We start from the raw sequence: 14,674 nt of genomic DNA, 5'->3' as shown, positions 1-14,674 counted from the left end.
TAGCTCCACGTATAGAAGCTTATCATGTAGAAAATACATACAGGGGCACCTGGGTGGCTCAGTCCGTTGAACGTCCGGCTTCGGCTCAGGTCATGATCTCGTGGTTCATGGCTTCTAGCCCCACGTTGGGCTCTGTGCTGATGGCTCAGAGCCTGGAGCCTGCTTCGGATTCTGCGTCTCTTTCTCTCTCGTCTCTTCCCCTGCTTGCACTCTGTCTGTCTGTCTGTCTCTCTCTCAAAAAATAAATAAACATAAAAAAATATTATAAAAATGCATATGAAGATGTGCATTACAGCCTTGCTTTTAAAGGATTTAAATAAATATTCGTTCCTCTGGGTAACAGAATATTACACAGCCATATAAGGAATAAGGTAGAGCTATATATACTGACAAAAGAAAATGTCAAAGTATATTTTTTAATTTTTTATTTTTTATTTTAGAGAGAGAGAGAGTATGATGGGGGGAGAGGGGTGGAAGGAGAAGGGGAGAGAGAATCTCAGAGCGGAGCCCGACGCAGAGCTCGATCCTGCAGCCCTGGGATCATGTCCTGAGCTAAAGTCCAGAGTCGGCTGCTTAACTGAGACATCCAGGCGCCCTGTCACAGTGTATTTTTACGTGTAAAAAGCAGACAGGAGGCTGTGTGTATACTCCCCTTTGTGTGTGTTACATATAATTGTACATATAAAACAACAAAATATATATGTATATGTAGACATATCCATACGTGAATACGTATTTGTGCGGAGAAAATGTCCCCCAAATATATGAAAGTGTGCATAGTGCCTATTTCTGGGGAAGGAAAGCGTATATTTTGTCCTTGATAACTGTTCTGTTGGAGTTTTCACATGAAAGTACTATGTGCTTGTTAAGGTAATTAAATAAGAAGACCCTTAGACTGAAGTCGCCTTAAAACCTTGGCAGCTGACCTAAGCAAACCAAAACCGACGCCAGGGTCAACTGCACTTGAATCTGAGAAAGTGAGACTTCGGAACAAACGATCTCAGTCAACCAGGCTTTTCCAAATAAGACCACCACTTAAGCTATAGCCGATCAAATGATTTCCTTGGTTTGTTGCTGAGTCTCCTCTAGAGGATTCTCTCCCCTAGCTCCTGTCAGGGGAACCTCCTAGCCTGGTGCAGTCAGATTCACAATTTTGACGTCCCTTGGTTTACTTTTTAACACGGGCACAGGCACTTAGGATCATGTTCCAAGGAGGCTATGGCGATAGGCACTTGTTTCACCCCCGTTTCCATGACCTAGTCCTGCTGTGAGGAGGACCAGTTTTAACCACTTGTCTCTGAATTTCTTTGGCTGGTAAATATATATTACATAGCAACAATAAATAATAGCTTTATACCATTATTGTTTGATTTATTGTCTTTAGAGATATCTTCCCCTGCTGCGGGACTTATGCTTCATCTTTCTCTGCTTTGGTTTCCTCCTTTTAAAGTGATTACATTTATTTCATTTAAAATAAATGTGGTAGCTAATTGAGGTGTTGTATTTGTAAGGTCCTCTGAGGTCGGAATGAGCTAATAGAGGTCACGTTCTTGGAGCAGTGCTTCATATGTGGTTAACGTATTTGATGTGTTAATCACGCTTCTTTTGTATCATTAGTATTAGCAATTTACTATTACTTACAGCACCTCCTTGGCCCACATTTGATAGTTATGCTATGATTTCTGGTCCTACTCCTGATTAATTGGTAATCCTCTAACAGATTCTTCCTGCTGTAAGGGGCCCCTTACCTCTAAGAAGACATTAACACTTCCCTGCTGCACTACCTTGCCTTTCTTTGCTTCCATTTCCTGCACGCCTGACCTGTTGTTCCCTTAAGAGACAGGATTCTCCAGTGTTCGATGCCCTGCTTGCCTCTGGGGTCATCTTTTGTATAATTTTGGCTCTATCACTGTCGCTCTGCTTCCCTCCGCCCCTGAACACCCTCTCTTGTATTTATAACATATGGGCCAAAATCTTCATCTAATGATGCCCCAGTACCTGGTACTGTATGAACTCTCTCATCGAGACAAAGCTAAAATACAATATCCACGATGTATATAATAGTTCTGATATAACTTATTAAATATTGTAGTTGGAGCTACATTAAACAACTATTGATTGACAAAATTTTTAATTCATTTTTAAGCTACGGTACCCAAAAGGAAGACTTCCCTAACTTATTAAATTCAAACTAACCATGTTGAAGGGTTTCAGGTATATTTGCTTGTACTTGGGCCAATTTCTTAAATCTTCTGTGCCTCAGTTTTCTCCTCCGTAGGTAAAAATAATACTACCTCCCTCATTAGAGTTAAATGTCTAAATGATATAATTTGGTATTTTATAGTAAGTGTTCCACAAATAACATCTGTAACTAAGGTGAGGATGATGTTGGTGATGGTGGTGGTGATGGTGGTGGTGGTGATGGTGATGATGATGATGGTGATGTTGATGATGGTGATGGTGGTGGTGGTGATGATAGTGGTCATGATGATGGTGGTGTTAATGGTGATGGTGCTGCTAGTGATGGTGGTGATGATGGTGATGATGATGATGATGATGATGGTGGTGATGATGGTGGTGGTGATGATGATGATGGTGGTGGTGACAATGACGGTGATGATGGTGGATGATGACAGTGATGATGGTGGTGGTGATGATGATCATGATGGTGGTGGTTCTGGTGCTGGTGCTGGTGATGGTGATGATGATGATGATGGTGATGATGATGATGGTGATGGTAGTGATGATGATGGTGGTGATGATGGTGGTGCTGGTGATGGTGATGATGATGGTGGTGTTGGTGATGGTGGTGGTGATGGTGATGGTGGTGGTGGTGATGGTGATGATGATGATGGTGGTGTTGATGATGGTGATGGTGGTAGTGATGATGATGGTGACGGTGGTGGTGGTGATGATGGTGATGATGATGATGGTGATGGTGGTGATGATGGTGGTGGTGATGATGATGATGGTGGTGGTGGTGACGATGACGGTGATGATGGTGGATGATGACAGTGATGATGGTGGTGGTGATGATGATCATGATGGTGGTGGTGCTGGTGCTGGTGCTGGTGATGGTGATGATGATGATGATGATGGTGGTGATGATGGTGATGGTGGTGGTGATGATGGTGGTGGTGATGGTGATGAGTTGGTGATGGTGATGATGATGGTGATGGTGATGATGGTGATGATGATGGTGATGGTGATGGTGGTGATGATGGTGATGATGATGATGGTGGTGGTGGTGATGGTGGTGGTGATGGTGATGATGATGATGATGATGATGGTGATGGTAGTGATGATGGTGGTGTTGATGATGGTGATGGTGGTGGTGATGATGGTGATGATGATAATGATGGTGGTGGTGGTGGTGATGATTGTGATTATGGTGATGGTGGTGGTGATACCATCATACCATATCATCATACCATGATGATAATGGCGATGATGGTGATGGTGGTGATGATGGTGACAGTGGTAACAACATCTCGTACTTTTGAACATTGCAAAATTCTGACTAGCTTTATTCATGACCCCAAAAAGCTCACAGCGGCACATTTAGTTGTTTCCCCTATATCTTAGGATAAGTATACATATTTCAACCAAAATTAATCACTTGATTTAATTAGATACTTGCTGATGTATGTTGATGGCTTGTTTTCTCGTGTGCAGGCTAAAATCTAGTTTCTTGCAACTAGTTCCCATGTCAATCCCTAAGGGCCAGACTCGCCTAAGCTTATGTCTCTTGTAGTGGGTAAGGCTGTCTCTCTGCTGACCTTTGGGTGTGTGTTTGCAGTGCCTGCATTGGGGCCCAGGACCCTTACTGTGGCTGGGACATGGTGATGAAGAAATGCACGAGCCTGGAGGAGAGCCTAAGCATGACACAATGGGAGCAGAGCACCTCCACCTGTCCCGTAAGTGCGCGTGTTCCCCGGCCTCAGAAAGCCCTGCCCGTGGGCACTCAGCTGTCTTAAATCCTAACCCACACGTCGGTGGTGGCCATGCATTTGGGACCTTTCTCGCACACCCAGTGCTCTCTCAACTCATTCAGCTCTTAGTTTCCACCAGAGCCACGTGGGATGTTGCCATAAGCTTTTTGTCTGCTTTGCAGAGAAATACTTGAAGAGAAAACACTGTTGATTTGGAAATGGGATGTAGTATCTCTGTCTCATTCTTGGATTTTCTCTCCAGAGATTGGTGTGGACTATTTTGCCCTTTTTAGCATGAGTAAAATAGTGACTTCCACACCCATCAATTTCCCTTGGGAGCTATAATTCTAGAAACTGAGATAAGTAGAGCTTTTGAAAAAATAAAGTAAAGGATGTTACTATTGGACTTCAGGCAGGACAGTCTTCTGGATCCTGCCCAGGGTCCCGGGAAGGTCTGGGAGAAACAGCACGATGGCCATTCCCGCTGTGAACCCACAGAAGGAAGAGAAACTCATTTCCATTTGGAGCTAGGTTTTCTGAATCTAGGGAGGAAAACACTTTTCTTTGCCAATTTATCTCTTTGAGGCCTCACTTGTAAGAACCAGCTTAATTTTTTTTTCCCTTTGTCTTTACAACCCTAAATGCAGTGATCTCAGATTCTTTTTTCTGTCCTCAGAGAATATGAGCAGGAACTGTTAGCCTCCATATATTTAAAATGATGAAGTCACTGTGCTGTCACATAGCTGCTGATCTCTCTGACTGTCAGTTCGGGCGCACCTCTGCAAGGCAGAGGTGAGAAGAGAAGAGGCACATTCTGGTATCGGGAAGCCCATGCTGTTTTTCCGACGCAGATGTCCGACGCATCTGGACACGCTGTTTCCTATGAAGGGACCTACCCTTTCCATCACCTAAACCACATATTCATGCAGCCTCTCCTTCCAGGGGAAGAAGAAAACCAGGCAGTGACATGGGGAAGGTAGGATTAGTAAAACCAGCATCCTGTCCCAAATGTGGGCACGAGATAGAAGCCTTTTACTGCAAAGGTGTGATCACCACATCCAGGCTCTGAGCAGAGCTTGACAGATCAATTCGCCGCTAGTCCTTTGGGCTGTTTAGCCTCAGATTTTCTCACTGTTTCTTGAAATTACAAAAATGCCAGTGTTTGTGCTGAGTTCTTTCTCGTTTCTGAATAACACTTTCAAAGCACAGAGATGCTCACCTTGAATCTTTGCAGCTGGAGAAAACAGAAATATCTGAACTGTCGTTCTCAATTATGGGCGTGTACTCCCCAAGAATCGGTGCATCTTCTCATAGATGTATGAGCCAGCATTTTAATGGCAAAAAGGGCAGAAGAATGGAGTAACAGTTCTTACAAGAACAGTTCTGCTCAAGCGGTAAGGCCTCCACTCCAAAACACATGGTTTCGTGGAGATCTGAGACATGCTTAATTATGTAATGGAAAATCGTGACACAGTCACCCACTAGGTTCACAACAAATACATGCGTTGTCTATTTCTACAGGAAAAAAAAATGGAGATGACCTAACATTTAAAAAGTGGCCAGCGGGTTGTTACGAAAGTTGTCACTGCTGCTGAGAGCGCAGTTTCTATTTCAAATTCAAAGAAGGTCACAGGGTGATACGGACTTGCCCTGATGGGAGGGCTGTCCCTTCACGTCTCCGCTTTACAGAACCATCCCTGTTCTCTGTCTCCGTCTGTCTGTCTCTCTCTATATATACATACATATATGTCTATATATAATATATAATACATACACTTTTGATAAGAATATGCAAAGCCTCCAACAACAGACAGCAAGTTATGTCCCCTGGAGCAAAAGGCAGGACAGGAAGCTGTGCAGTTGTCTGATTTAGATAGGCTGCCGTACAGAATGGGAACTCCCGTACACCCAACTACTTGTCAAAAGATAAACTGAGGCATATGAGTTTTAAGAGTTTGTTGAACAGAACTCAATTCAAATCAGGCAGCATCCAACCCAGCAGATAGAAAGGAACTCTGAGGAGTCGTACAGAACAAAAGACTTTTACAGACAGAAATAAGTGGGAACAAGGAAGTTATTCTAGGCAAAAAAGCAGGTTGCTTATTGCAAAGTTACTTTTCCTTAGTAGATGGCATGGGTCTATCAGTCAGATGAGCTGGCTAGTGCTGCACAGGCATTTCCTGATTGGTTGAAGATTCCTTTTCTGGGAGAGCCAGCACTGTATGTAATTAGGTCAAATCTCAGTTTGGTGACATGGGGCTTAGCATAAGAAATTCCATTTTAGGTCTATAGTTTTGGTTTTTAACAACTATAGTCATCGTACATCTCTTTCTAAAAACCTGTCTCTTAGAAAGAAATGAACTAGGGAATCCTGGGTGGCTTAGTCGGTTAAAGCATCTGACTTTGGCTCAGGTCATGATCTCATGGTTTGTGGGTTCGAGCCCCATGTCAGGCACTGTGCTGACAGCTCAGAGACTGGAGCCTGCTTTGGATTCTGTCTCCCTCTCTCTCTGTCCATCCCTCACTTGTGCTCGGTCTCTCTCAAAAATAAACAAACATTAAAAAATTAAAAAAAAAAAAAAAGACATGAGCTAGATGAAAAGTATTAGCATTATGACAGAGAAGTCTTAGGTATTTTTAAAAGCTATTAAAATGTAATTTTGCTCCTATTTTATTTGTAAATTTTTGACTAAAATAGAAGAAAGGTTTAATTTTATTGGCTAAATCTGTATTTCATCATTTCTGATACACCATTGGTTGTTTTTATTAAGAAAATAAATGTTGCCATAGACTGTAAGATACAAACTGATTTCAGAGATATTTAGATATCTTTATATTTTATATATTTATATATCTTTATATTTATATCTCTTTATAGATATATAAATATCTATATATAAATATTTGTATAGATATTTATATATTTATATATATCAGTATATATATAGTGTATGGATAGATACATATATATGTATACATATACAGCAGTATATATATATAGTGTATAGATAGATACTCACACATATACTAAAAAATCTTATAATCAGTGAAACAGCTTTTTTTATCTACATGTCTATATCCAAAAGAAATTAAGGTCTATAAGCTGAGTGGTTTTCAAATGAGACCAGAGCATCTTATATCCAATGTAAAAACCCAAAATGAACACTAAAAATGGAGACGGTTTTATGGGGAGCTCACATAATGTGGACGACAATGAGGGTAATGCCAGTCTCTGTGGGAAACTACCCAGTCAGTCTTCACAGATTTCAGACCAATGACGTAGCAGAGCTGAGTTCCCCAGTCAGTGTTGCATTCAGAACACGGACAGATCGTCTGCTCTCTAGAGAGTTCCACTTGGTGATGGACCCCGGGAAACCCTCCCAGGGTTTCCCCAGGGACTTAGTGCCAGAAAAGACCTATTTTCTATTGAAAGCTCCCTATTTTAAAACATTTATGGATCTCTGTGGTATAGGAGACAAGGCAATAGTGACTGACATATCGATTAATTTCTGGTGGCTTACGTAATTACAATTGAAAACATTATTCTCAGTTTAAGAGATTTGAACTGCTTGAGCAAGATCTAAATTTACAGGTCTGGAGTCATTTGAATATTATTTATGTCCTGCATAACTTGCAGTGTTGCTTGATGAGGATAGTGTAGTCTTAAGAATCGCCCTGAGCTTTATTTATGCCCGAACACCGTCCACATTCTTTGTGGGTACCTCGTTCCCGGTATACATCATACGATGAGTCCCCGTTCCAAAATACATCGTGCAATAACCAGCAAAATACGTATACTAAATAAGCACCTCGATGGCTTGCAATAGCTAGCTTCTTCCCAGGACACTGTGTAAATAGCACCTTTAGAGCAAAAAGATCCTTTAGCACGGACTGAACCCAGAGCCTTCCGTTTACATAGCAGCACCGTGGACCAGAGTCGAAGGGGTTGATAGAAGATTCTAAAACTACATTGGGAAAGAAACCAGGACTCGAATCCGGTGCTTCTGACATTATCCTCAATCTACAAGACAATGACATTCCCAGCTGTCAACGTCTCCCCAGAGCAGTGGCTGATGGGTTCACCCAATGACAGGTGACCCGGTGGTCACCTTGCATCTTATGCTCAGATAGCCGGTAAGGCATTGTTTCTGAATTTTGTAGTGAAATCTACTGTAAAAGAAGGAAAAGGGAGCTAAGGTTAATTGTGTGTCTACACCATGTGCTAAGTGGTGTGTTAGGCCATTTCAGTGGATTATCTCATTGGATATGCATGATCACCCCAGGGGTAAGCATCACCGCTTCCGTTTCACGAGTGGAAGACCTGTGGCTCCGAGGCAATAAAGACTGTCCCTATTTGTCTATGTGACTAAGAGGTCACATGCCGTTCCCGCTTAGTCCTCTTCAAAGGTGCTCTCCTTCCCTCGTGTAATTCACTCATGGGGAGAGACTTAGGGAAATTAAGTTGATGTAACGTGGAGACAGTCTGTTCCAAGGGGCAGATCCAATATCCTGTTTTGTTACCATCTCTGACCAAAGGTGCGTGAAACTTTGGAAATGCATGAAGGAAGATCTTTTGACTTCTGAAAAAACATCCCAGTAGAAAACAGGAGAGTTCACTTGAGTTATAAGAGAATAATGGTTGGAGTACAGTAAGAACTTAAAGGCATACTCCATGGATTTCTGTACCCATCAAATGCATCTACATGCTTGGTTCCTTGGGAATGGATGAGTTGAACATGAGGGATTTAAACGTGGGATTACAGGTTATGCTTGTTAGCAAAAATTGAATCTTACTTAGCTAGCACTTAGAAATCCATTATTTCCTAGGTAAAGGGAAATTTGCTATTATACAGTTATGGATAAAAATGTAAGTGCTGGTTTGCACAAGACTCTCATCAGGGAAGGATCTAGAATCACAGAATGAAGTGGCTAAGATCGCAGGCTCTTGATTAGTTTGTTTACACCGATTCTTGGGTCGCTTACAACCAGTACTCTGAATAAATTGAGCCTAAACTGAACCTCAGTTCCCCTGTCTATAAAATGGGATGTAGATACAAAGGACCTTGTGAAGATTCCAGAGTTAACACATAGAAATCACTCGTCACATGCCTGGCATCCACGGAAGTACCTACGTGTGGTATATGCTTTACTATGGTTTAGTCATTAATATCTTATCAAACGAAGCACATACTTCAAAGAGAAAGTCGCTAGGCAGAAACCTGGAGATAGCACAACCACAGATAATATATTCTAGATAGCTTTATTTCTGATTTCTGAAGAAAAGTAACAAAATACAAAAAGACGTGCTCGTATGGAGAAGGGAAGCAGCAGAGCCCATCCCGTTATTCCTGGATCTGTTCCTTAGGCAGATCCTCAAAGGAATGTACTGAGCGTCAAAAGGAGTGTGTGGTTGAAGTGGGTGAGAGAGCCACCCACTGCCCACGTGCTTTTCTGCGTGTTGCAAGTTCTTCTTGCTCCAGAAGTTAATGGAACCAACTGCAGGGGTCCTGGATTGAAAATCTGCCCTTCAGCATCTGCAGCTACCCCCACTCTTCCCCTGCGAAGCCATCACCATTTACTCTTACTAATGACCGGCTAGGGCCGTTCCTTTTGCTTTCCAGTGTATATTTACTGCAATAACTCTTCTAATTTTTTCTCCCTCATTCCACTCCATTCTTTCATTTACTGTCACTCGTGTCCAATTCTTCCTCTTTTTCTCTGTCGTCTTAGCTCAACTTTTACTCACATACATTTGGAAAGAGAATGTGTGTGGCACCTCTTTGCCTGAAGACTGTTATCTTATGCCAGCGCCCAAACAGGGAAACGAAAGGATGTCTAGTGTGGTGGGTTCTTTCTTTCCCTTTGAGTTTTACTGAGATATAATTGATACAGCTTTACACGGCACCGTGTGAGGTTAAAGTGTTCAACAAAGTGACTTGGCTTGCATATATTGTGTAATGATCGCCACAGAAAGTTTAGTTAACACCCATCATCTCATGTAGATATCCCCCCAATTTTTTTTTCCCTTGTGAAAAAGAGGAGCTCCTCCCTTAGCAACTTTCAAATGTCCCATCTAGCGGTGTGAACTCTATCCATCATGTCGTACATGACCTGTCCAAGACATATTTATCTTAAAACTGGAACTTTGTACCTTTTAAAAAAAAGTTTATTTATTTATTTGGAGAGAGAGGATACGCAGAGGTGGAGAGGGGGAGAGAGAGAGAGAGAGAGAGAGAGAGAGAGAGAGAGAGAGAGAATCCAAAGCAGGCTCTGTACCAGTAACACGGAGCCCAATACCAGGCTTAAACTCAGAAACCATGAGATCATGACCTGCACCTAAACCAAGAGCTGTATGCTTAACTGTGCCACCCAGACACCCCAAAGTTCGTACCTTTTGACCTTCTTTCCCCTAGTTCCTCTCTCCCCCACTCGACGCATCTGACAGCCACAAATCTTACCTCTTTTTCTATGAATATGGGTTCTTTTTAGATTTCACTTGTATCGGATATCGTAGAGTACCTATCTCTCTCTGTCTTATTGCATTTAACATAATGCCCTCAAGGTCCATTTATGTTTTTCCACATGGAAAGATTTCCTTCTCTTTGATGGCTGAATAGTATTCATGTATTTTATATACATATGATATATATATATATATATATCATATATATATATGTGTGTGTGTGTGTGTATGTGTGATATATACATGTGAGATATATATATGAGATATATATGAATTATATATTATACATATATGAGGTATATGAGATACCTCCTATATATTTTTAAATATACTATATAAAAGAGTGGTATATACAGCACATTTTCTTTACGTACTCATCCTTCAGTGGACACATAGGTCGTTTCCGTGTCTTGGCTGTCATAAGTCATGCTACAGTGACTGTGGGGGTGCCACTAACTCTTCAGCTTAGGGATTTGGTTTCCTTCAGCTCTAAACCCAGAAGTAGAATTGCCGGACCATGTGGTAGTTCACTTTTAGCTCCTTGAGAAATAGTGGTTCTTAACTGGGGGAGATTTTGCCCCCAGGGACATCCAGCAAAGTCCGTAGAAACTTTGGTTGTCACAACCAGGGCTGGGGGGCCACTAGCATCTATAGTGGGTGGACAAGGGAGATCACAAATGCACAGGGCAGCCCCCACGACAAAGAATCCTCTAGCCCAAATGTCAATAGTGCTGAGGTTTTACAACCCTGGTCTCATGGACAGGAAAATGCTGACCAGTATTTCCAATTATACCCTCCAAATTGTGAGTCGGGCAATCTTTGGCATGTTATAAAATTTTCTTAGATCTATGTTTGCTTTTTCGGTAAAACTCGTAGGCCTAACCAGAATTAAATTCCTTGTGAACAGGGTCTTACAAAGGACCAGTTCTATCCTCCAGCAATGGGGAAGCAGCAGTTTCAGGAGTGATTCTGATGCCCAGTTTGGGGGGGCTGTGGGTGAGCAGCCCTCTTATTTCCTGGCCTGCTTCTCCACAGGGGCACCAAGCAGTGAATTCTCACATAACAGTGTCCGAAGCAGAGAAAGAGAGAGAATATTCTGCTTTTATCTGCAGGAAAGTCATTTCTGGACTCCTCTTTCACTGTCCTCTTGAGTCTCCTTGACCAGAATCTGGTCACATGTTCTTTCGTGGGCCCAACACTGGCCCAGGTGAGTGGGGTTCCCATGACAGCCTTAGACCCTCCTGCTAAGGGCACGGCTGGTGATGCCAACCCAGCCCTCCCACAGTTACCTACTGTCTCCCCGGAATGGTAAGGAATGATCCCCATGATGAATGCAAAACCCCTTTTATTCAAAGTGATTCTTTCATAAAAAACCTTCCACCCTGGTTGGTGTTCTTGCCCTTTGGGCTGAAGAAACAGATTCTCAGATTCCCTCCAGGACTGGAAATTAATTTCAAGAGAGCGCATGAATTGGACAGGAACCTCAAAGTTGTCAGGAAACAGGCAGTGACTCTGACTCCTCCTCTCCGTGTCTGTCTGTCTGTCTGCCTGCCTGTTTCTGTCTCACTTGTATCTGCCCTGTATTGATGTCACTTCTAATCACCCTACTGATGAATTTAGCTCGCATGACGTTTACCTTGGTTGTGGGTTTGACTCATGACCGTGAAGTCTAAATATGTTTCCATCACAATCTGCCCTCTTTCAACATTCTGGATGATTTCTGTCTCCAGGATCATTCCTTTGTCATGATCACGGTGGATTTCTCCTGGCCTCACCAGTCTTCAGTTTCTCCATATTCTGTGGGTTCCAGGTTTCCTCAAACCTCCTGTAGCTAGAGAGACCCTAACAGTCTCCATGCCTATTTCCGTCATATGTTAGACAGCGAAACATAGACGAGGTTTAGAAACATAGACGTTTAGAAGAGAGGCAAAAGGAAGGGACCAGATGGCTCACAGAGGGTCAAGTCTCCTGACAGTGCTCCGTGCTGGCCTTCATCCCCTTCCCCAGCCACTCTCTGCCCCATGGGCCTGTCCTTCCCAACTTCCAGCTTGCCCCCCACCCAGGCTTGGGTTTAGATAGTGGGAGACTTGGGCAGGAGCAGAGACACTGGGGTATGTCTTCCTTGCTGTCTTCCAGCCTAGGTTGCAGCCCTGTCAGGCTGCCCTTCCCCAGGCTCTGCCTCACCCAGTCCCCATAACCCCATTCTTCTCTCTCTCCCTGAAAGGCTGAGGACAGTTACAGGTTTGGATTAAAAGGCACATGGGGATTTGTTTGGATTTAATGGCCCGTGAGGGGATTTGTTAGCTTGGGTTCCATGTTAAATCAAGTGAAGGCAATGACTGATCCCTTCCTACCTACATGAGAGCCCTTTGGGGCCGAGGCAAGAGGGTGAGCTGGTCAGTGGTAGTGGAGGGACGTGGGAACTCCCCAGTGGCAGGGCCTTTGCTGCTTTAAGAACATTTTGGTGTGAGTGATTAGTGGCTTCAGTCAGCTTGTCATATGGGGCTCGGTTCTCTGAGAAAACACTGAAGGCTCCAGGGAAACTTACGGTCAGAGTACGAGCTGCATTTTTATCCTGACCAAAGCTGGTCATGGACCTTGGAAATGGGGACTTTTTCCTCTTGGGAAAAATCTGCCTTTGAGTGTTCACTGTCACTGTCACTCTGGGTCAGGTCCAGTGAGTCACCTCGAATCCAGCTCGATTCCCTCCTCTTTGCTTCTTCTGGAAAGAGCCCAGCATGGTAGGGAATTCTGGATTTTCGTCCACCTAGTGGATATAAAAGGTTAGAGTGCTGACAAGAAAGCGGGAGGCAGAAAGTGAAACTGTGGCAGTTGGAGGTGACACACCAGCCACGTCAGCGCACACGGACGCGTTTCATGTGGACTCCGTCCTACTGTACTTGGAGAAGTGACGGAACAAAAGTAAAGCTCACCTGTGCTTTTCACGCGCAAAATACGGCACTGGCACTTTTCTGAAATGGGGAGGTACAGGGACAGTTCGTGGCCTGGAAAGAACGACCTGCCTCGTCCGTGGAGTCCTGTCTTGCGTGGATGATGAGGCTTCAAACGTGTCACGACTAGGGTAGGGCAGGAAGGAGCAGCTGGGAGCAGCAGAGGGGAAGTGAAAGAACGCAGCCACGTTCCGTCTTCTTCGTGTGTCGTGCTAAGAAATACCGACGTTGCCATATTAAAGTTAGAAGGTCTGGACTGTAGGCCTCCTTCTGGCTGTTCAGGGTCAGGCTGCTTTTTCCTGCAGGGTGACTGAGGACTCGGTCCCAGGACTCACGGACCACCCTGGGCTCTATTGTCAGAGGTGACCTGATGTCGTCCAGTCGTCCATGTCCATGGGGAGCCCCGTCCAGCCAGGTGGCAGCAGGCACAGTCCCCAGCGGCCTTCCCAGGTCGGGCGTGCTGGTTGGACGGCCCCTTCTAGGCCCGCACACCCCTCTCAGTGCTCAGAGCCCCTTCCTTGCCCCGACCCGTGGGAGCGGGTTCCTGCCAGGCCCTTCCTTGCCGGCAGGTTACGGTGTGGCTGTGACCGGGATATGCCTACCGGCTACTACAGTCCCGGCTGCTTTAATAGGCCAAAAATTCAATGTTGGCAGTTTGCGCTGGCTGACATTTGAGCTGGGCCAGGTCTTAAATGAAACGAATTGGCCAATCTTTCTTCTACGGGACATAAAAATTCAACAGAGTTGCACATCTGTGATTTCTCACTCCAGTTCTGCTCGTTCTTTGGGTTTCTCGCATTAGTGGACAATTCTGTGGTCGGCTGATGGCCAAGCCCTTGGCATCCTTCACTCCCCTCCCCCATCGCCCCCTCTCCCCCCCCCCCCCCCCCCCCCCCGCTTCCTCCCCTCCCTTCTTCTCCATCACGGCCCTCACCAATGACCTCGGCCGCCTTACTTTGAAATCCCTCCCTGTTCATCCCTCTTGAACTTTAACATCAAAATATTCTCAACGTGCTCTGATTGTACTGTGAGAGACCTTTCAGTTTTTCTCTCTGTTTACAGCCCTAACCCTTCCTGACCTCCTCTCTTGTGTCTGCTTCCTAGACGAGGAATCTCACCGTGGACGGGCACTTCGGCGCATGGTCTCCGTGGACGCCCTGCACGCACACCGATGGCAGCGCCGTGGGATCCTGTCTGTGTCGCACGCGCTCCTGCGACAGCCCGGCCCCCCAGTGCGGAGGCTGGGAGTGCGAGGGCCCCCGCATGGAGATCGCCAACTGCTCCAGGTGTGTCCCTCCCGACACTGGTGCCCTCCCCCGTGTGCGGGC

At 44.5% G+C, this 14,674-nt stretch overlaps 1 protein-coding gene across 10 annotated transcripts in view; it reads left to right on the top strand.

The window, feature by feature from the left end:
* The window catches only part of SEMA5A (semaphorin 5A), a 477,458-nt gene that overhangs the window by 380,844 nt on the left and 81,940 nt on the right, over window positions 1-14,674 (top strand). For all 10 annotated transcript variants that reach the window (XM_053906877.1, XM_019450800.2, XM_019450802.2 and 7 more), the window contains 2 exons: window positions 3,800-3,917; window positions 14,451-14,632. In XM_053906877.1, coding sequence (XP_053762852.1) covers window positions 3,800-3,917; window positions 14,451-14,632 — 300 coding nt within the window. The remainder of the gene's footprint in view (window positions 1-3,799; window positions 3,918-14,450; window positions 14,633-14,674) is intronic.

Source organism: Panthera pardus, unplaced genomic scaffold (genome assembly GCF_024362965.1).
Source record: "Panthera pardus isolate Hobbes unplaced genomic scaffold, ASM2436296v1 HiC_scaffold_2, whole genome shotgun sequence".
Taxonomy (NCBI): domain Eukaryota; kingdom Metazoa; phylum Chordata; class Mammalia; order Carnivora; family Felidae; genus Panthera; species Panthera pardus.
Note: the sequence above shows the minus strand (reverse complement) of the source record. Positions and strands in the feature narration are given on the sequence as shown.